The sequence below is a fragment of the Saccostrea echinata genome, unplaced genomic scaffold (assembly GCF_033153115.1).
Source record: "Saccostrea echinata isolate AGI-Se365-2 ecotype Australia unplaced genomic scaffold, CSIRO_AGI_Sech_v1 ptg000056l, whole genome shotgun sequence".
Classification (NCBI taxonomy): Eukaryota; Metazoa; Mollusca; class Bivalvia; order Ostreida; family Ostreidae; genus Saccostrea; species Saccostrea echinata.
The window spans coordinates 6819277-6841500 of record NW_026889805.1 but is presented as its reverse complement, the minus strand read 5'-3'; the positions used below and the strand labels follow the sequence as shown (position 1 = coordinate 6841500).

General features: G+C 35.0%; 1 protein-coding gene and 1 long non-coding RNA gene across 2 annotated transcripts; both read right to left on the bottom strand.

Moving 5' to 3' along the window:
- Positions 1–7361: 7361 nt before the first annotated feature.
- LOC133173570 (peptidyl-prolyl cis-trans isomerase FKBP10-like) lies at positions 7362–20731 on the bottom strand. The gene is made up of 10 exons (XM_061308551.1): positions 20461–20731; positions 20115–20257; positions 18677–18825; positions 17997–18247; positions 13034–13179; positions 12030–12151; positions 10965–11182; positions 7897–8039; positions 7685–7812; positions 7362–7565 (listed from the first exon to the last, which is right to left on the bottom strand). Exons 1-10 carry the CDS (start codon positions 20664–20666, stop codon positions 7362–7364), a joined length of 1710 nt encoding a protein of 569 aa, XP_061164535.1. The 5' UTR covers positions 20667–20731.
- Positions 10906–12112, bottom strand: LOC133173011 (uncharacterized). The gene is made up of 2 exons (XR_009718984.1): positions 12030–12112; positions 10906–11182 (listed from the first exon to the last, which is right to left on the bottom strand). It is a non-coding gene; the product is annotated as an uncharacterized LOC133173011 (long non-coding RNA).
- Positions 20732–22224: the final 1493 nt, after the last annotated feature.

Sequence of the window (22224 nt, the reverse complement as noted above, 5' to 3'; positions counted from 1 at the left end):
CTAAATTGTTCAAATCATGGTCCTTGGGGATAGGGTGGGGCCACAGTAGGGATCCAGAGTTTTACATTGAAATATATAGGAAAAATCTTCTTATGAACCACTTGGCCAGAAAAGCTGAAACATTTGTGGAAGGCTCCTAACATAGTGTGGATTCTAAATTGTTTAAATCCTAGCCCCCCCCCCCCCCCAAAGGGTAGGGTTGGGCCACAATAGGGAATTGAAGTTTTATATTGGAAAAAATTTTAAAAATCTTCTCATGAACTGCTTGACCAAAAAAGATGAAACTTATGTGCAAGCTTCCTGGGATATCTAAATTGTTCAAATTATGTCCCACAAGGGTAAGGTGGATCCATAATAGGGAATCATATATAGAATATATAGGAAAAATCTTTAAAAATCTTCTTCTTTAGAATTACTAGACTAGGAGTGGTGAAATGTATGTGGAAGCCTCCTGAGATAGCATAGATTCTAAATTACTAGTATTCAAATCATAGCCCCCGAGGGTAGGGTGGAGACACAATAGGGAATCATAATCTTTAAAAATTTTCTTCACAATAACCACTGGGCCAGAAAAGCTGAAATTTATATGAAATCTTCCTGAGGTAGTGTAGATTCTAAATTGTTCAAATTATGACTCGGGAGGGGGAGGGGGGCCACAATAAGTATTACAAGGGGGGATATCTGGTGAAGAATAGCAGGGCCAAAGTTACTCAGGTGAACTTTGTGGCCCATGGGCCTCATGCTTTTTATATACAGGGGACAGTTATTCTCTCCCCTAGTTAACACTAACAGGAAGATGTATTTTAGTGTTTCCTCTCCTTAATTAAAAGAAGCCAGGAGATAGTATATGCTAGTATTCCCTCCCCTTATCATATCTAACAGGGAGTGAGTGCATAGGGGTATTTATGAATTATTAAACATTAATAACATATTATTGACAAGAAACAATGCATACTAGGCTAGTAATTCCTCCCGTAATTATTATCAACAGGAAATGGTAAATGCTAGTATTTCCATCCCTCGTTATTGTAAACAGGAGACAGTGTATGTTAGTATTTCCTTCCCTTGTTATTATAAACAGGAGACAGTGTATGCTAATATTTGTAATTATAAACAGGAGACAGTGTATGCTAGTATTTGTTATTATAAACAGGAGACAGTGTTTGCTAGTGTTTCCTTCCCTAGTTATTATAAACAGGAGACAGTGTATGTTAGTATTTCCCCCTGGTTATTATAAACATGAGACAGTGTATGCTAGTATTTCCTTCCCTTGTTATTATAAACAGGAGACAGTGTAAGCTAGTATTTGTTATTATAAACAGGAGACAGTGAACGCTAGTATTTCCTTCCCTTGTTATTATAAACAGGAGACAGTGTATGCTAGTATTTCCTTCCCTTGTTATTATAAACAGGAGATGTATGCTAGTATTTCCTTCCCTTGTTATTATAAACAGGAGACAGTGTACGCTAGTATTTGTTATTATAAACAGGAGACAGTGTATGCTAGTATTTCCTTCTCTTGTTATTATAAACAGGAGACAGTGTATGCTAGTATTTGTTATTACAAGAGGCCCAGGGGCCACAACGCTCACCTGAACACTATGGCTAGGAAAAAGCAGAAATCAGTTCAGTCTTGAAAGGTTGAAAAGTTTAAATATAAAAGTGGTTGGGGGGGGGGGGGTCATGAATTGAACAAATTTGAATGTACACTATCTGAGGATGCTTCCATTTAAATATGACCAATCATGGCTTTGCTATTCTTAAGAAATAGTTTTTTTAAAAAGATTTTTACTATGTGTTCCTATGTAAAACTTTGATCACCTATTGTGGCCCCACCCGACCTCTGGGGGTCATGATTTGAACAAATTTGAATGTACACTATCTGAGGATGCTTCCATGTAAATATGACCAATCATGGCTTTGCTGTTCTTGAGAAGAAGATTTTTAAAGATTTTTCCTATATATTGCTATGAAAAACTTTGAACGCCTATTGTGGCCCCACCCGACCCCCGGGGGTCATGATTTGAACAAATTTGAATCTACACTACCTGAGGATTTTTCCACATAAGTTTCATATTTTCAAGCACAGTGGTTCTTGAGAAGAAGATTTTTTAATGATGCCATTAATTTTTTACGAATTCTTAATTATCTCCCCTTGGAAGAAGGCGTGGCCCTTCATTTGAACAAACTTGAATCTTCTTTACCTAAGGGTACTTTATGGCAAGTTAGGTTGAAATTGGCCCAGTGGTTCTGGAGAAGAAGTCGAAAATGTAAAAAGTTTACAGACGGACAGACAGACAGACGGACTACAGACAAAATGTGATCAGAAAAGCTCACTTGAGCCTTCGGCTCAGGTGAGCTAATAAACAGGAGACAGTGTACGCTAGTATTTCCTTCCCTTGTTATTATAAACAGGAGACAGTGTACCCTAGTATTTCCTTCCCTTGTTATTATAAACAGGAGACAGTGTATGCTAGTATTTCATTCCCTTGTTATTGTAAACAGGAGACAGTGTATGCTAGTATTTCCTTCCCTTGATATTATAAACAGGAGACAGTGTATGCTAGTATTTCCTTCCCTTGTTATTATAAACAGGAGAAAGTGTATGCTAGAATTTCCTTCCCTTGTTATTATAAACAGGAGACAGTGTATGCTAGTATTTGTTATTATAAACAGGAGACAGTGTATGCTAGTATTTCCTCCCCTTGTTATTATAAACAGGAGACAGTGTACGCTAGTAATTCCTTTCCTTGTTATTATAAACAGGAGACAGTGTATGCTAGTATTTCCTTCCCTTGTTATTATAAACAGGAGACAGTGTATGCTAGTATTTCCTTTCCTTGTTATTATAAACAGGAGACAGTGTACGCTAGTAATTCCTTTCCTTGTTATTATAAACAGGAGACAGTGTATGCTAGTATTTCCTTCCCTTGTTATTATAAACAGGAGACAGTGTATGCTAGTATTTCCTTTCCTTGTTATTATAAACAGGAGACAGTGTACGCTAGTAATTCCTTTCCTTGTTATTATAAACAGGAGACAGTGTATGCCAGTATTTCCTTCCCTTGTTATTATAAACAGGAGACAGTGTATGCTAGTATTTCCTTCCCTTGATAATTATAAACAGGAGACAGTGTATGCTAGTATTTCCTTCCCTTGTTATTATAAACAGGAGACAGTGTATGCTAGTATTTCCTTCCTTGTTATTATAAACAGGAGACAGTGTACGCTAGTAATTCCTTCCCTTGTTATTATAAACAGGAGATAGTGTATGCTAGTATTTCCTTCCTTGTTATTATAAACAGGAGACAGTGTACGCTAGTAATTCCTTCCCTTGATATTATAAACAGGGGACAGTGTATGTTAGTATTTCCTTCCCTTGTTATTAAAAAGGAGACAGTGAATGCTAGTATTTCCTTCCCTTGTTATTATAAACAGGAGACAGTGTATGCTAGTATTTCCTTCCCTTGTTATTATACACAGTGTATGCTAGTATTTCCTTCCCTTGTTATCATAAACAGGAGACAGTGTACGCTAGTATTTCCTTCCTTGATATTATAAACAGGAGACAGTGTGTGCTAGTATTTCCTTCCCTGGTTATTATAAACAGGAGACAGTGTATGCTAGTATTTCCTTCCTTGATATTATAAACAGGAGACAGTGTATGCTAGTATTTCCTTCCTTGATATTATAAACAGGAGACAGTGTATGCTAGTATTTCCTTCCCTTGTTATTATAAACAGGGGACAGTGTATGTTAGTATTTCCTTCCCTTGTTATTAAAAAGGAGACAGTGAATGCTAGTATTTCCTTCCCTTGTTATTATAAACAGGAGACAGTGTATGCTAGTATTTCCTCCCCTTGTTATTATACACAGTGTATGCTAGTATTTCCTTCCCTTGTTATCATAAACAGGAGACAGTGTACGCTAGTATTTCCTTCCTTGATATTATAAACAGGAGACAGTGTGTGCTAGTATTTCCTTCCCTGGTTATTATAAACAGGAGACAGTGTATGCTAGTATTTCCTTCCTTGATATTATAAACAGGAGACAGTGTATGCTAGTATTTCCTTCCTTGATATTATAAACAGGAGACAGTGTATGCTAGTATTTCCTTCCCTTGTTATTATAAACAGGGGACAGTGTATGTTAGTATTTCCTTCCCTTGTTATTATAAACAGGAGACAGTGTATGCTAGTATTTCCTTCCCTGGTTATTATAAACAGGAGACAGTGTATGTTAGTTTTTCCTTCCTTGATATTATAAACAGGAGACAGTGTATGCTAGTATTTCCTTCCCTTGTTATTATAAACAGGAGACAGTGTATGCTAGTATTTCCTTCCTTGATATTATAAACAGGAGACAGTGTATGCTAGTATTTCTTTCCCTTGATATTATAAATAGGAGACAGTGTATGCTAGTATTTCCTTCCTTGATATTATAAACAGGAGACAGTGTATGCTAGTATTTCCTTCCCTTGTTATTATAAACAGGAGACAGTGTATGTTAGTATTTCCTTCCCTTGTTATTATAAACAGGAGACAGTGTATGCTAGTATTTCCTTCCCTGGTTATTATAAACAGGAGACAGTGTATGTTAGTTTTTCCTTCCTTGATATTATAAACAGGAGACAGTGTATGCTAGTATTTCCTTCCCTTGTTATTATAAACAGGAGACAGTGTATGCTAGTATTTCCTTCCTTGATATTATAAACAGGAGACAGTGTATGCTAGTATTTCCTTCCTTGATATTATAAATAGGAGACAGTGTATGCTAGTATTTCCTTCCTTGATATTATAAACAGGAGACAGTGTATGCTAGTATTTCCTTCCCTTGTTATTATAAACAGGAGACAGTGTATGTTAGTATTTCCTTCCCTTGTTATTATAAACAGGAGACAGTGTATGCTAGTATTTCCTTCCCTGGTTATTATAAACAGGAGACAGTGTATGCTAGTATTTCCTTCCTTGATATTATAAATAGGAGACAGTGTATGCTAGTATTTCCTTCCTTGATATTATAAACAGGAGACAGTGTATGCTAGTATTTCCTTCCCTTGTTATTATAAACAGGAGACAGTGTATGTTAGTATTTCCTTCCCTTGTTATTATAAACAGGAGACAGTGTATGCTAGTATTTCCTTCCCTGATTATTATAAACAGGAGACAGTGTATGTTAGTATTTCCTTCCTTGATATTATAAACAGGAGACAATGTATGCTAGTTTTTCCTTCCCTTGTTATTATAAACAGGAGACAGTGTACGCTAGTATTTGTTATTATAAACAGGAGACAGTGTATGCTAGTATTTCCTTCCTTGTTATTATAAACAGGAGACAGTGTACGCTAGTATTTGTTATTATAAACAGGAGACAGTGTATGCTAGTATTTCCTTCCTTGATATTATAAACAGGGGACAGTGTATGCTAGATTTTCCTTCCCTTGTTATTATAAACAGGAGACAGTGTACGCTAGTATTTGTTATTATAAACAGGAGACAGTGTATGCTAGTATTTCCTTCCCTTGTTATTATATAAACAGGAGACAGTGTACGCTAGTATTTCCTTCCCTTGTTATTATATAAACAGGAGACAGTGTATGCTAGTATTTCTTTCCCTTGTTATTATAAACAGGAGACATTGTATGCTAGTATTTCCTTTCCTTGTTATTATAAACAGGAGACAGTGTACGCTAGTAATTCCTTTCCTTGTTATTATAAACAGGAGACATTGTATGCTAGTATTTCCTTCCCTTGTTATTATAAACAGGAATATTATTATTATTATATTAAAAAGGAGACATTGTATGCTAGTACTTCCTTCCTTGTTATTACATGTATAAACAGGAGACAGTGTATGTTAGTATTTCCCTCCCTTGTTATTATAAACAGGAGACAGTGTATGTTAGTATTTCCCTCCCTTGTTATTATAAACAGGAGACATTGTATGCTAGTATTTCCTTCCCTTGTTATTATAAACAGGAGACATTGTATGCTAGTATTTCCTTCCCTTGTTATTATAAACAGGAGACAGTGTATGCTAGTATTTCCTTCCCTTGTTATCATAAACAGGAGGCTCTGTATGCTAGTATTTTTAATTATAAACAGGAGACAGTGTATGCTAGTATTTCCTTCCCTTGTTATTATAAACAGGGGACAGTGTATGCTAGTATTTCCTTCCCTTGTTATTATAAACAGGAGACAATGTATGCTAGTATTCCCTTCCCTTGTTATTATAAACAGGAGACAATGTATGCTAGTATTTCTTCCCTTTATTATTATACAGGGAGATAATGTCTATTAGTATTTCCTCCCCTAATTATTATTAACATTGAGAGAGTTTTCTAGTATCCCTCATGCTTTAGTAAAAGGAGACTGTGTATGCTAGTATTTTCTCCCCTAACTATTATTAAGGAGTCAGTGTAAACGAGTATTTCCTCCCCTGAATGTTATCAATAAGGAGATATATAGTTTATCCTAGTATTTCCTGTCCTATTCATTATCAACAGCGAGTTGTGTATAATACTAATGGTATTTCCACCCTTTATTATTATTAACAGGGAGATATTATCAAACATTTTCAGTTTTTTTTTAGATTCAAATTAAAACAAATTGTTTATACATGTAGATGTTATAAATATTTTCTAAGAGTAAAGAATAAGTTCAATTTTTACGGTTTATTCCATGCATTTTATGATTTAGATTTATTATGTTATCATGATAGGAAAGATTTTCTTTGAATGCCATTGTAAGTGTGGCAAGTTTGGTATGGTATGATTCATATACAAGTCGCATATACTGTACCCTAACTCCATAATCCCTTATCACAAACACTAAGGACATCTATCGCATGCTCAGTTTTTAAGAACTTGGAGTTCAGAATTGTATTAGCATCAAGTAACCTTTGTAAAGAATTGATCATACTCTTGTATTCAAGAATGATGTATTGTTGTCGAAATATCATCATATGCAAACATTCAATTATTAGAACAAAACTGTGATCGTTCTAGAAAAGTTGCAAGTTTTTGTTTTTTGTTTTGTTTTTTTTTTTTTTTTGCTAGTTGGTATTTTATAAAGTATTAAAAGTCACTACATCCGGAAAGTAGTCGAAAAATAGCTCTTCAGAGCTGTTTTTGTTTTCAAAACCCGAATTTAAATAAATAATATCATATCTTACTGAAAGTAGAGCTCTATAGCGAATGAGAAATGTCTGCATGGTGCAAACAGTAAACTAACTTGAAAAGGTCGCCTGGCAAATTGTTTATAATTGAAGTTTTGTATTGACATATAAAACTCAAAACATGACTATTTTAAATTCTTCATAAAAGTTTAATAAATATCAACAAAATGTACAATAAATAGTTTTTATAGCTCGTCCGAAGCCATTTTCTTTTTCATGGCATTCGCTCCCATTTTGGACATGTGCGTAAATTCCGATGGGTCGAGTTGACCGTCGCGGTTTTTATCTGACATTGTGAACAGTGTCTGTATCATCATTAAACGCATGCTATCATCCATTTTCACTGGCATCATCTTCTGGAACTGTTCTCCGCTCACCACCTCTTCGATCTGAAGAACAAAGTCAAAAATCATAAGGAAGCCTCAAAATCTTTAGATTTAACAGGAACATTCCCATAATTCCTGGAATTCATCACCATTTATCCAAATACTAGTAAGTCTTCTCATACCTCTTTGAAATCGAGAGCTCCATCTTTGTTAATGTCCATTCTATGGAATTGGTCAATGACGTCAAGCTGGTCCTTAATAGTTAGCACTTCAATTTCTAAAATGACTGTGGCTCCACCTGGCACATCACCTTGAATGACAAAAAAAGTTGTTACGTTGCATTAAATTTATTTAAATAAGGATTTTAAACTATTTAAAACCTTGGTTTTCTTACCCGTTCCCTTGGATCCATACGCCAAAGCAGGGGGTGCTGTAACGCGCCTTTTCTCTCCAACACACATACCGTCAACTCCCTGTTCTATTCCTTTAAGTAATTGTCCCGATCCCATTGCAAATGAAATGGGCTCTCCCTTATAACTAAAAATAAAATTCATGGGTTTTCTCAAAACGATTTTTGTTTACTTAAAAAAAAACATGTATTTATTTATTTTTTTTTTTTTACTAAATTAAAATCAGTAATTAAATGTCTTAATTGGCTACAGAGGTAAAATCAAATGCTTCGTTGTGACAAAATATTGACATTTTGTTAAATTCAGGATCAATAATAGTTCACTGCAAAAGTGAGGGCATAATTGACGTACCTGTTAAAGAATTCAGTGCCATTTTCCAGAGTTCCCTTAAAATGAATTTGTACCAGGTTTCCGTCTTTGGCTTTTTTCTCGCAGTCTCCGGGAGGAGGGACTATGGTGTATATATCTACCTTCTTTGGTGATTGACCCTTATCTTCACCGAACACAAACACAAAACCACAACAAAGACCGAGCAATAATTTGGTTAGCTTGGTGAGAGACATCTTTGGATAATAAACTTTAATTGGCGAATCTTACCGTTTATAAGATACGAATATTTAAAGAGGAAGAAAGATACAGGTTTTGATGACTTATCTTTTGTAGTATCCAAGCCACCCCTGGCATGACACGTACACGGTACTGCTAGCCGCAGGGGAGAGTTGCTTTAGATTACAGCACACGTTCAATCATCGCCTTCTTCCCTGTACCGCAAACATTCTTACTTTGCTTTGGCGGGTTGTCACCTTAACTCTTAAGGTCATGACTATTCAAAAATGTATTTTTTTCTTAAAGATTGGATGCCGCCCCACCACACCCCTTAAAATTTGACCAGGCACCTTATAATTGTATGTAGTGTAATCATTAATACATTTTATATATACACTCAATCATTATATAAAACTGATATAATGTTGACGCTTTTAAATGAAACAACGCAAAATTTTCGAGAGAAAAAAAAAAACAAGCTGACAAGCAACTAAGAGGTGTCTTTTAAAAGAAAACGTGTATGAAAAATTCAACAAAAAAGAAGAAGAAAGAGCAAAAAATTGCAAACTATACATGTATAACATGCCACCTAATATATTAAAAGATCTCTTACTGTGTAAGAATCATAAAGGGGCGAGGGCTTCCATACACCCTCGTCCTTATCTGCTTTTGTCCATAACCACTATTATTATTACTATTATAATATTTTATGCAAAATCAGAACGAATGTAAAGTGATCAAAGAAAAAAACTTAACATGACAAACAAGTCGTACAACTGACTTCTAAAATGTCAAAAAATTGGACCCCCCCCCTCTCTCTCTCTTATTTATTCATTTGTGTAAGAAAACTTGATCTTGTTTTATGGTTAGAAATGGGAATCTCCAATTTAATTTACAAAAAGATCCAATTTATTTAATCAATCTTTGTTTATCGAATTCAAGTTTTATATATATATATATATATATATATATATATATATATATATATATATATATATATATATATATATATATATATATATATATATATATATATATATATATATATATATATATATATTCCGTGCATAAGACATATCAGAATACATACTATATACATATACAATGTTACTGGGTATAACAATATGAGAGTGAGATAATAAATAAATAAATAGCAAGAACATAAAACATGCTATATAAGGGAGATGTTATTGTAATCTCGAAACTCTTAATTAAAAGAACTGCAGATACTCAGTAATGGAGGCTTAACACAAATATTTTCCAAGAATATAAAGTACCTTTACCCTTGAGCGCTCTGAAGTTTAATTATTTTCCAAACTCTATAGGTTTTTTGCAGTAACGCCTTTTCAAATACTCTAATTTAAGGTCATGATAAAAAGGAATTAAAGTATAAATTGGAATTAATTTTTAATTACATTCAATCAATACATTTTATTAAATCTATTTTTCTTGGCTCATTTACATACCTTCCATTTCATTCCATAACAAATAGAAAATTAGGAAAAGGACTAATTCGTGCAATTTTTTTTTTTATAATAATTTTGTATATATAAATAATAGGTCCATGTAAATAAATTTACATCAAAAATATCAATCAGATGTTGGTATGAGATCTAGAGCAAAGTTACGGATATTACGTGATATAGTTATACATGTATCTCAATAAATTTATGTGACTGTCGTGTACAAATTATTGTCAAAGTCTGCATTGAAAACATCCAAACTGATGAAGTTCATCTTACATGTTTTTGTCCAACTATTGTTACTGTTCGGTCTTTCTTCCAGTGCTTTCTTGAGTGCCCTTTAATTTTAAAAATATTTTCAATTTTTTGGCTCCATCATAGGCATATCAATGTTTACCATTTAAACTCTGACATAAAATCTCGATAGCCAAACAAAGTGTACCTTCGATTTTGCAATTTTTTTTTCAATCCAGTAATCCTCTGACGCAGTATCAGTATACACCGTGTAATCTTTAAACAATAAACTATATATTTCTACAATTACTCTCAATATCTATACTCATTTTAGGGAGAGTTCTTATGTTTCACAATAGTCAAAGTAACTTATTTCAGAGAGTCTGTATTGTGTAATATAGGCACTGTAAGTACGTAGGATGTCGGAATTGCCTACTTACTCAGTAACCTATGAAACTGATATGATTGCAAATTTGGATTTACAAACTTACAAGTTTGGATTCACAAACTTACAAGTTTGGATTTACAAACTTACAAGATACACACATGTATGTGGGTTTTTTTTTCTATTTAGAATTACCCGCTTCATTAAATATGCCGTCGTGAAGCGTCGTAGTTCATGTCCTCATGAATCTTCAAAAATTAAATTCATTTCTTAATTGAACCCTTGATTCATGGTCATCAACAAACGTGTTCGACATAAATTCTTTTAGTTTAAGACTTCGTTACAAATAACCATAACCATAATCCCGTTTTTTATACACTCAATTTTATTATAAATAAAAATAAAGCACATGTAAGAATATCACAGTTCATCTCTAAATTCGATCTCATTTTCCTCTTTTTCCTTTTGCTGAAGTTTTTGGAAATCTTCAATGGCGTAGAATTCCTCACGGGAAATGACATCATCACCATTAGTATCGCCCATGTTCATGATCGTTTGAGTCAGGAAAGCCACGCTATTCTCGTCACTTGCCATATCGCCGAACAATTCAACAACATTGGGAAGAGAAAAATATTTTTTCATCTGAAAATAACACAAATAAAAGTATTTTATGAACCTATTCTAATTTGATAAAAATAATCTACAATATGCAACACTTCTTAAAAAAATATTCCTCGGGATAGGACAACAACATGACAAATGGGAACGAGAGGCACCTCGGGCACTGACCTTACATAATGACACCCCCCCCCCCCCCATCCTTAGTATAACGGCAAAGTCCATTATTTGGAAACCCCAAATATCTCTTCGATCCGATCTTAAAGTGGGAGGTCACAATGGCATAACGTAATAAAGATTCTGTGAAAGTCTCATTAAATTTTATACAGTGGTATAGGAGTAGTCGCGGATAAGAGTTGGGTACTATAGAAAGAATGGCAGTGTATACATTGGTTTTGCTATGGGAAACCCTAAACATATCCTCGATTGAAACGCAGAATAAGGGGTGCAAATAAAGATTTGGTAAAAGTTTCATTAAATTGAATTCGGGGGTGTAAGGGTAGTTGCGGATAAGGGACGGCTACCCCTCAAGTGTTATGGACGTACGGACACCCCTTTCACTACTTCTCAAGTGGGAGAATATAAATATTAGTAGAATATGCAGATTCCTCGCCAAGTTTCTGGAAGGGGGTGCGGAGGAGCGGAGATGCGCGTTTTATCTGAACCAGAAAATTATTATAAATGGGTGCTATGCTGGTAGGTTCTGATGAACTCTTGAAGTCATTTTTTACATATCAAATACTTTAAACAGTTGAATTATAAATAAAAGTGCGACCGCATACAACGCAACCCCCCCCCCCCCCCCCCCCCGTCCCAACAGCCTTGATTATCGTAAAGAGGAGAGTTGACAATTTCAAAGTTACAATTTTACCTCATCTGTATTCAGGTGTTCGTCTTTATCCTCATCTAGTGTCTCAAATACGTCAATGTCTTCTTCTGAGACCTCCACCAGTTCGACTTCATATAGGAGCCACGAACCACCTGGAACTTTATCTGTAGGAATTTGTTAAGAGAAATTTTATGATTATACATGTTGCTGAGAATTGAAGGTGCTCAATCTATTGATTTTAATTAAGGATACATAGCACAAACAAAAATTAATGCATAGAACATATATTTGTTGACTAATTTTGAAAATAAATGACATAAATAATAAATCCCTTAAGAGCCCTCTATACACTGCACTCTAGAGAGTTCTGGTTTTGTGGTATTTTTATGCAAATAGAGTGATCTGCCCTTTGATCAAGAATAAAATAAATTGAAATGTACAATTTATTACTTAATTTGTGATCAAATCAAGCATTCATAACATTTTAATAGGCCAAGATGAATAGATAGAACACTTCATTTGCAGATATATTTTTTCCACTTAAGTAAACAACAGTGATTTATAAATGTTCATCAGTACTTCATTGTCTTTGAACATCTTTCCTGGGGGTAAATGCAAGGCATCCTATGTTGAAAATGTGATAGATAAGCTCAATACTTACACCTTTACACACCATAATTTTCTCAATGTCCAAAAAATATTTTCCTCTAATGTATAGAGGGTCCTTAAATATATAGAAATCCGTTTTCTATGTAAATTCATACAAAAACTTGCCCAGATTTTTATACAGTATTACAAAATCTTACAAAAATTTTCACATTTACCCAGGCAAATATTATGCAGGTTACCTATATGAATATAAATTTATGAAATATATTGCTGATTTCTGAAGAAAAAAAAGTTTGTGATATTTATCCTTAATACCAAATGTTCTTAATGTGTCTTCTTAAGCTGTCTCGTTTCTTTTCCTTTATTTTTTTCTTTTTACAGATCTGATAAAACATTAAGTGCATGAATGTTCTCAGTGGTGTAAATCCAGTCCGTACCTTTACCGTCTTCGCCGTATCCAAGATGAGGGGGTACGTTAATTTCCCGGATTTCCCCCACACACATCCCCATTACTCCCCTGGACAACCCAACAGGAACCTTCTTTGAGCCCACGATAAAACCAAATTCTGTATCGTAAAGGTATCTGTAGGTGAAAAAACAATAAAACAGCTATATATGCCACTTCAAAACAGAGATACTGACCCAACCTCCGCCAAATTAACCCTAGTACATACGTGTTTTCGAACTCGGTTCCATCTTTCAGCCATCCTATGAAATGTACGGACACTTTGTCACCGTCTTTGACTGGTTTCTCACATTCCACGGGAGGGGGAGCTATCACTTTAGTACTTATATCTTCTTGATCATTGCAAAACACACCAGCACAATTTGAAAGCAAAAGTACGAGAAAGGCAGAAAATTTTAGTATCATTTTGTGTGTGCTTTGTGAACTGTTTAATTAAACATTCGAGCAGTCTAAAATATATCCATTTCTTTGCAGTAATGTAGCCTCGGACACTGCCCTGGGGCCGGTCATGCTACCAGTTCTTCCTTGTTTGGATGTGATGCAACACATAATATACACTCTTATCTTGACACAATCAACGTACTAACGACACATGTACATCTTCGTCCGCTTTATAAGCTAAAAAGATGTATCGGAACAGCTTAAACATTCTTTTTAATGATTATCATAGAAGATGTTACAAAGAATATACATATAAATTATGTACACGGTCAATGTTGTTGCAAGATTTTTTATTATGTAGAACTTTTTATGAAATTTCAATGTGATAATACAAAAGGGAAGATGAGTTTTGTCAAAGCAGGATATGTCCTATATTAATAAACGACCCAACCAACTTCTTCCTCAAAGAATAAAATTAGTGAAAAGTATACATGTAATTTCTATTTAATTATGAATTATCGTCTAAATATACACGTAATCTTCTTTGACTATTTTCGGTATATGTAAGGCCGTGGTAAATTAATCACATGTATATCTTTGTTTTACATCCCTCAATTCTTTCAAGAGGTACTATTCAGTCAGACCAAAAAAAAAAATCAGAAGGCACAATCAATAATAACCAAATATTGGCTAATTAGTGTGTAAATGTCCTTTTTAAACAGGTGAAAAAAAATTTCATAGCCCTGGTCCACAACAGACCTGGGGTCAATCACTCTTGACCTTCAATTTGAAAAAAAAATTTGGCCTTGAGCTGCCATACGGGGGGGGGGGGGGGGAGGGGGGGGCATCAAAGTTTCACAAACACATCTTGTTTTTGTTTATCGTTTCTTGTTGTTGCTGTTGCTGTCGTTTACTTATTTATTTTTTATGGTGAGGGTGGGGTGTCTTGTGTGTGTGTGTGAGGGTGTGTGTGAGGGTGTGTGTGTGTGTGTGTGTGTGTTTTATTTTATCTATTTAGGCTCTCGTAATCGAAGATTCGGGGGCATATATTTTTTGCTCTGTCCATTCCGTCTGTCTGTTTGTCCGCAAAAGCTTAAATTTCAATCGGTTTTAGCTAGGGCTTTCATACTTTACAGGTGTGTTCCTTGTGACAAGACCTTTCTTTGACCTCTTGACCTTTAACTTTGAACCACTTTTGCACGGTTGGTGCTAGGGCTTTCATACTTCACATGTGTATTCCTTGTGATAAGACCTTTCCTTTTGTAATAGTTCTGACTTTTTGGTCTTTACGACCTTAGAGTTTGACCAACCTTTGACAAACTTTAACCTTGGCCATAATTTTTGAATGGTTGGAGCTAGGGCTTTCATATTTACATGTGTATTCCTTGTGACAAGACTTTCTCTTGGGTACCAACAATTTTGACCTTTAGACTGACCTTGGAGTCACCTAATTTTGATAAACTTTAACCTTAGCCATAATTTCTGAATGGTTTAAGCAAGGGCATATTACAACACATAAGTGTATTCCTTGTGAGAAGACCTTTCTTTGGTACCAACAATTTTGACCTTGAACTTGGAATTTGACTTGCATTTGAGAGACTTTAACCTTTGTCATGAGCTGCCATTCGGAGGCATCAGTGTTTCACAAACATATTTTTTGCTTGTTTATTTTGTTTAGTTCATTTTTTTTTTAAATTATTTTTTTAGTTTAGTTTTTTACGTAAATTAGAGAGATGCCTACTATAGGTAAGTTTGTGGATACATGCTGTGTTATTATAAAACTAACTTTGAAACCTCGTTATAAAAATAGCCATGGTTATCTGGTTAGTAACTTATGAGACTGATAACCAACGTTAGAGCATGTGATAATTTTTACATAAGTTATTTAAAATCAGTATCATCCTCATGCATACTAAAAATGCTCACTTATTTGGAGATAACTGTCTGGCTTTCTAGGCTTATGATGGATAGATTTATACCTGGAAGACATAGTTATTCGGATGTGACACACCCCCCCCCTTTTACACACACCCTCACACACACACACACACGCACACACACAAATAATAAATTGATACATATTGTCAGAAACTATTATATTGGTCGAAGAAATAGTTCAGAGGTGCATGATGTGCATGGTTATGGTGGTAAAATTTCAAAACTTACAGGTTGTTTTTTTTGGACAAAACATTGGCAGTTGATATCTTGCCTATTTCTAGACAACCCATCGGCTCTCATTGCTACTGTTATAACGAAGTCTTTGGGACCTGTGAAATTACTTCGCTATATCCGTAATTCGTTATATCCGTATAAGTAATTCGTAAAATTTATATTGCTGGGGATCCCAAAAAACTTCGCTATATCCGTGAATTCGCAATATCCGTGTTCGTACTAAACGAGTTTTACTGTAACGATAATCTTAATGATGTGAAAAAAAATGATTCTGAAGAAAAGGAGAAAATTATTTAAATAACAAATTTGTAGCTGGTACAACGTTTGCTTATCAGTAAATATTGTATTGTCAATTGTATGTGTAAATTTGATTTTCCCGGGTGTGCTTCATGGGCACGTAGCATCGCTTTTCAGAGTGCTGGTGGGGATCAACAAGGAAACCCCCCTTCTTTCTACATGCCTGGTGTCACATATAGAAAAAGATATGGAAGCACAGGAAATAACTACAAGTAAATCTTCTATCAAACATGAATACCAAGAAACAGCGACTCCACAAAGTACCTTGATGTAACCAGGACAAACTCCTTTAAAAACCTCTACACCTTCCCCAGAATCAAGCATTTTCTTTCACAAAAACAAAAGGACACCTTATTTTTAATAATTTTATTTTTTACCAAAAATCTATATTCTACGAAAGCCTATTAGGATCAAACTACGGTAAAAAAAATTTAAAAGGCGTTATAGCGCCTTTTCAAAAGGCGTTATAACGCGAAAAAAGGAGTAATAACGCCTTTTGAAAAGGCGTTATAACGCGGAAAAAGGCGTAATAACGCAAATAAAGGCGTAATTACGCTTTTCCAAAAGGCGTTATAACGCGAAAAAAGGCGTTATTACGCCTTTCTAAAAGGCGTTATAACGCCTTTCTAAAAGGCGTTATTACGCCTTTCCAAAAGGCGTTATAACGCGAAAAAAGGCGTAATTACGCCTTACTAAAAGGCGTTATTACGCCTTTCCAAAAGGCGTTATTACGCCTTTCTAAAAGGCGTTATTATGCCTTTCTAAAAGGCGTTATAACGCCTTTCTAAAAGGTGTTATAACGCGAAAAAAGGCGTTATTACGCCTTTCTAAAAGGCGTTATTACGCCTTTCCAAAAGGTATTATTACGCCTTTCCAAAAGGTTTTATTACGCCTTTCCAAAAGGCGTTATTACGCCTTTTTTCGCGTTATAACGCCTTTTGAAAAGGCGTTCTAACGCCTTTTAAATTTTTTTTTACCGTAGTTTGATCCTAATAGGCTTTCGTAATATTCCATTGGAAGTCATGTATCTGAAAAAAAATGACTTAGGAAAATGACCCCCCCCCCCCCCCGAAATAGGTTTTTCAGGTTTGGGAAGGTTGTTTTTCCCTTGTCAACACATTTCCAAGTCTGACATTTGTTTGAGTTGGTGTGGAACCCATGTGGAAGGGTGGGGGGTGGGGGGGGGTCTTGGATCTGTGCATGCCCTTGGCTAGCAAAGTGTAACCCATGCTTGACTGACAAATACCCTCCGAACTTTTCAAAAAGAATATCTTAGAGGGAATAAGAAATTAAAATGTATCACTCTTGAGTTGGATTTCTCAAACAAGAGACACGTCTTTATATTTTAGAGAGAAAAAATTTATACGATTTAGAAATATTTGTTTTCAGGTATAAATATTGAAATGGAGAAATATGTTGTTCTAACAAACCAAACTTAGAGTTTCAAAATAAGTTTTCATGGATTTATGTCAAACTTTATTCAGGTGCACATTTGATTCACTCTCTTATCCTTTATCACAAATACGTGGATAATATGTTTGAATTACTGAGTAATCTTTCTGAATTCGTGCGTGAATGATTCTAATCACAGAGTCAGAATCACACTAAGCATATTTTTTAGACAGACTAAATTAAGCCACAACTCTCAGAAAATAAATTAAGTTTGATGCTATACAGGATGGTTTAAGGTATACCTTTACTTAGAATAAAACAATCCACTGATAGGAAGGACAAACCAACAAATGCTGCCTTGTGGTTTATATTTTTACCTTCCATCATAGCTCATTGAGAATGATTACGATTACTCCTCACTGCAAAGACGAAGGTTCGCCGACAGTGTACAATACATATATTTCTAGATTTTCTCCATTTTCTTTGAAGACATGCCCACGTCTGTTCCTTTACTACTATTTAGTATTTACTTACTTCAATATTTACTATTGGTACCAGCTTTCTTCAGCATTCGGTCTGAGATTTCAATTATACAACTACGGCTTGCTAATTAAACCTTTATTATCTATTAAACTAAAGATATTATTAAACTAATGAAATGTTATAATTCGTCCTTAGACAGATGTTTTAACGAATCAGCCTCGTTATGAGAGTCAGTGATATGTGCCACAGTGTCATGTTTGTCCTTAAGACCTGCATTAGCATCTTTCCTGAGTTGTTCAAGACCGATCATTTCTGACATCTCGAAGTATTCCAGTCTGTTTAACATCCCGTCTCCATCTTTGTCGAACCACTGAATGGCGAGCTCTACCATATTGTCCATACCCAGTGACATCCGCAACAGTCGCCTCAGAGACTTCTCTCTTGTTAAAACACGATCAATCTACAAAACATATGTATCCCTGTTATCATACAGAAAGAGAAATGTTTGTTTGTTTGTTTGACTAGAATACTATACGTACCGTCAGTTGCGTTAACAACAACCGGTAAAATTTACATTAAAAAATCGGTGAAATCTTCATTACAAACTCATCTGTACCATGTAGACGTTACAACTTTTGTAATAGAATATATATAATGTGTATGTCTTATCAAAATAGGTATATATAGGTATCAATTTACTTTTAAAAGAATGGGATGTATAAGGATTGAGATCATTTCTGTTATCTGAACCAATTAATGCCTCCCTTCTAGAAATTCAAGGCTTATAGTATTTGTCTTATTTCTAAATTGATAGTTCTTATTGTTAGTACGTAGTTTCAGTCCTGCACTGACTCCTAGATACAAATAACTAATGAAACAAATCGATTACCTCCTCTGAGTCGACGAACCAATCAGCGTTCCAGTCCGCTGAAATAAAGTCCAGAAGGAGGGATTTTTCTGCCTTTGGAACCACGTCCAGCATTTCCACTTGGTAAAGGATTGTGGAGTTACCAGGAATTATTTGTACTAAGTTGACGGCTGTTGATAAAAAGATAGACTTTCTGCATACACATCATCCATTTACCATTGAGACATACACATTTTAGGGTCCATATTTATTTTCAAAAAATATAATTAAAGCCCATTCCAAGTACGCATTTTTTACTTTAACGTGATCTTTCGTATAGATCTATGTTTTATTTAAAAAAAAGGGGGGGGGGAATCGTTTTTGTTGTTGACATTCTGTTCTGTTGTCGATGTATTTGTTTGGGGTGTATTGGGGGAGGGGGGGGGGGGTACTTCCATGAGATTCACTTAAAATACTTTTACTCAGTAACTTGCTTTACAGAATGCACTGGAATGACGGAAAGAAAGAATATTTCAATTATTTGTTTTTTGAAACAAAAAGTGTTTAAAGTGACATCAGGCCCGTAGCAACGATTTCAAACGTAGGGGGGGGGGGACCCACCCCCCAAAAAATAGATCTGATAAGCAAAAGAAAAAAAAAAACCTAAACTGTCCAAAATGTGTAGGGGAGGGGGGCAACTTCCCCAATATAATCTGCCAAAAAAAACTCCTTAACTGCCCAAATCCTGTAGTTTGCCATTGCTCGACCTTATACAACAAAAAGTCGGGGGGGGGGGGGGAGGTTGTTAAGCAGCATCTAAATGAAAAACTATAGCAAAAGACTAGAGTCAGATAAAAATAGGGGCACCCCCCCCCCCCCCCCCCCCGCGTCCTACGGGCCTGGATATTCATGTTGCTTTTTTTTTTTTACTATTTGGTTAAGGTCTGCAATATGGTTTGTGTATGTTAAACAATAGTTTTTTAAAGAAAATGTTATTAATTTTGACGCTTCAATCGAACATGATGCATTACACGAGTATGTCGGTAAGCTAAGATTTCTACAAAATTATCTTCGAAAGAACTCGAAGCATATGATATGTTTGAAGTATCTTTTGTCTTGTGAAATATTTTCAGCTATGAACCATATCAAAATTTTGTCTTAGTATTCAACACAAATATACTATTGTTACATCTCATAGTTAGTGTAAATAACATATACGAGAATACATAGAATAGTTTACAATCTACAGTAGATTCCGATAGCGTTTTCCCCCCATCATGCATTGGTGCCTGTTTCAACACACACACACAAACAAACAACAAAAATTAATATGAATGGGATATATTTTTATGATAGAGCACTTGTCTCATAGATAAATGTATAAGTTATTTCTTATTACATTTTTTATTACATCAAAGTTAATAAGAAACGAGAATATAAATAAGAGAAAACATTTATGACATTTCTTTTTGTGACTTACTTGTGTTTTCGCTGCCATACATGAGATGCGGGGGTATCGTCAGGTTCCGCTTCTCCCCCTTACACATCCCCCGTAATCCGATGTTGATGCCATTCATCTGATTCCCTAAGTACCATCTTCCTGGGACATGGAGTCCATTTGGCCTTCAAGTGAAATCAAGAACACGATAAAGTGACCATTACATGTCAGTGTAGACTTCGTGATGTACGATATTTTGACTTCACCGGCAACTTTCAAAATGAATTAAATTGTCAAGTTTTATTTTCTGGAAACGAACTAGACTAAAACTACCGGATGATTTAATTTGATAATTTCCGAGTTGAATTCACAGTAAAGTTAGTCTTACCAGTGGGTGCTGAAAATAGGGGTCCCGTCAGTTAACGTCATGTTGTCATAAGACAGGTAGAAATCACCAAAGTTGACCCCATAACAACCGGGGGTCGGGGGAACTATCATTTCAATTTTAACGCCTTTTTTATATTCCACTTGACATTTTGAATATACAATCACAAAAAATATAATTAAAGCTCCAAAATGATAATATGTGGCCATATTTGTTTCACTTTTGTCAATGAAATGCGGGTACTTGCAATTAATAAAATCACATTGCCGAAGGGTACACATTTACAGGGAAATCCTACTTCCTTCTTTTTTTTTTTTATTTCAGAATATCATTGTGCACAAGAATGATCCAAAAAGAGGAAGAAAATAAAGAGAATATCTATTTCCTCATTTTAATGGGGAAATACCGGTATGTCTCATTCACATTAATTGATTTCTCTCAGTGCTAACTGGTTATCACAATTACTGTGGAATCCTAATTTTTAGTGGGGTGGGGTATGGTGGGGGCAATGTTTGGAATTTCATGGGACATTCTTATCCCACTAATGAAAACGCATCTGTTCATTGAATCCTCGCAAACCAGTAAAAAAATTTTTGACTAGGAATATTGACCCCCACAAATTAGAATGATTCCACAGTATTTCTTAACATAAGTACAAGGATATTAAAGTAATGCGATGTTCAATGTTATTTAAGAAGAATAGTAAACAACATATTTCTTTATCAACAAAACAACTTTTAGAAAATATACAAATCAGGCGTCCGCATCCTAAAACAATTTAGATCTTAATATTCAATTCAATTAGTTTATGCCCTCAAGGGGCAATTAAAAAGAAATTACCATGTAAATACTCATACAGTCATATACATGTAATACTATATACATACACCATAGGCGTCGGAAGCAAATTGAAAGTGGGGGGGGGGGGCTAAACCAACAAAAAGAGGTAAGCCCCAATTTTCAATGCCTATATTATGTCTATCTTTGCAAAAAAGTGGGGGAGGGGGGCAAAGCCCCCCCCAGCCCCTCCGGTTCCGACGCTTATGTACACACAAGAGAGAAAGAGCTGCATGATTGAAAGGGGAAAAGACATAACAAGAGATGTTTGTGAAACACTTATGCCCCCCTCCCATTGGACATATATTATAGGGTGCACAAGCCTTTATTATGGGCAATATACATTATGGGAAGTGTACATGGAAATGAAATTGACCTCTTGAACTTAAAATCAATAGGGGTCATCTACCGGTACTATCTGAGATGCATCAACCAGAAATAGTATCTTCTACATCACATCTTTGACAAAATCACGTTTCTCATGATATATCAGTAATTAATTTGTTCAACCATTGCAGAGATAATGAACGGAAAGCAAATAATTGGAATTTTTCTAAGTTCAAGGGGCATAACTCTGTCAAAAATTGCTCCATCATACCCAAAACAGAACTTGACCTAGATATTCTTATGATAAATCTGTATACCAAATTTCACTTCAGTATGTGCAACCTCTGCAAAGAAAATGAACGGAAACTGCAAATATTTGGATTTTTCTAAGTCCAAGGGGCATAACTCTGTCAAAAATTGCTCCATCGTACCCAAAACAAAATCTGACCTAGATATTCTTATGAAAAATCTGTATACCAAATTTCATTTTAGTATGTGTAACTTCTGCGATGAAAATTAACGGAAACTGTTGGAGGACCGACAGACAGACCGACCGACAGACAGTAGCAATATGCCCTCCCTTCTTCGAAGGGGGCATAAAAT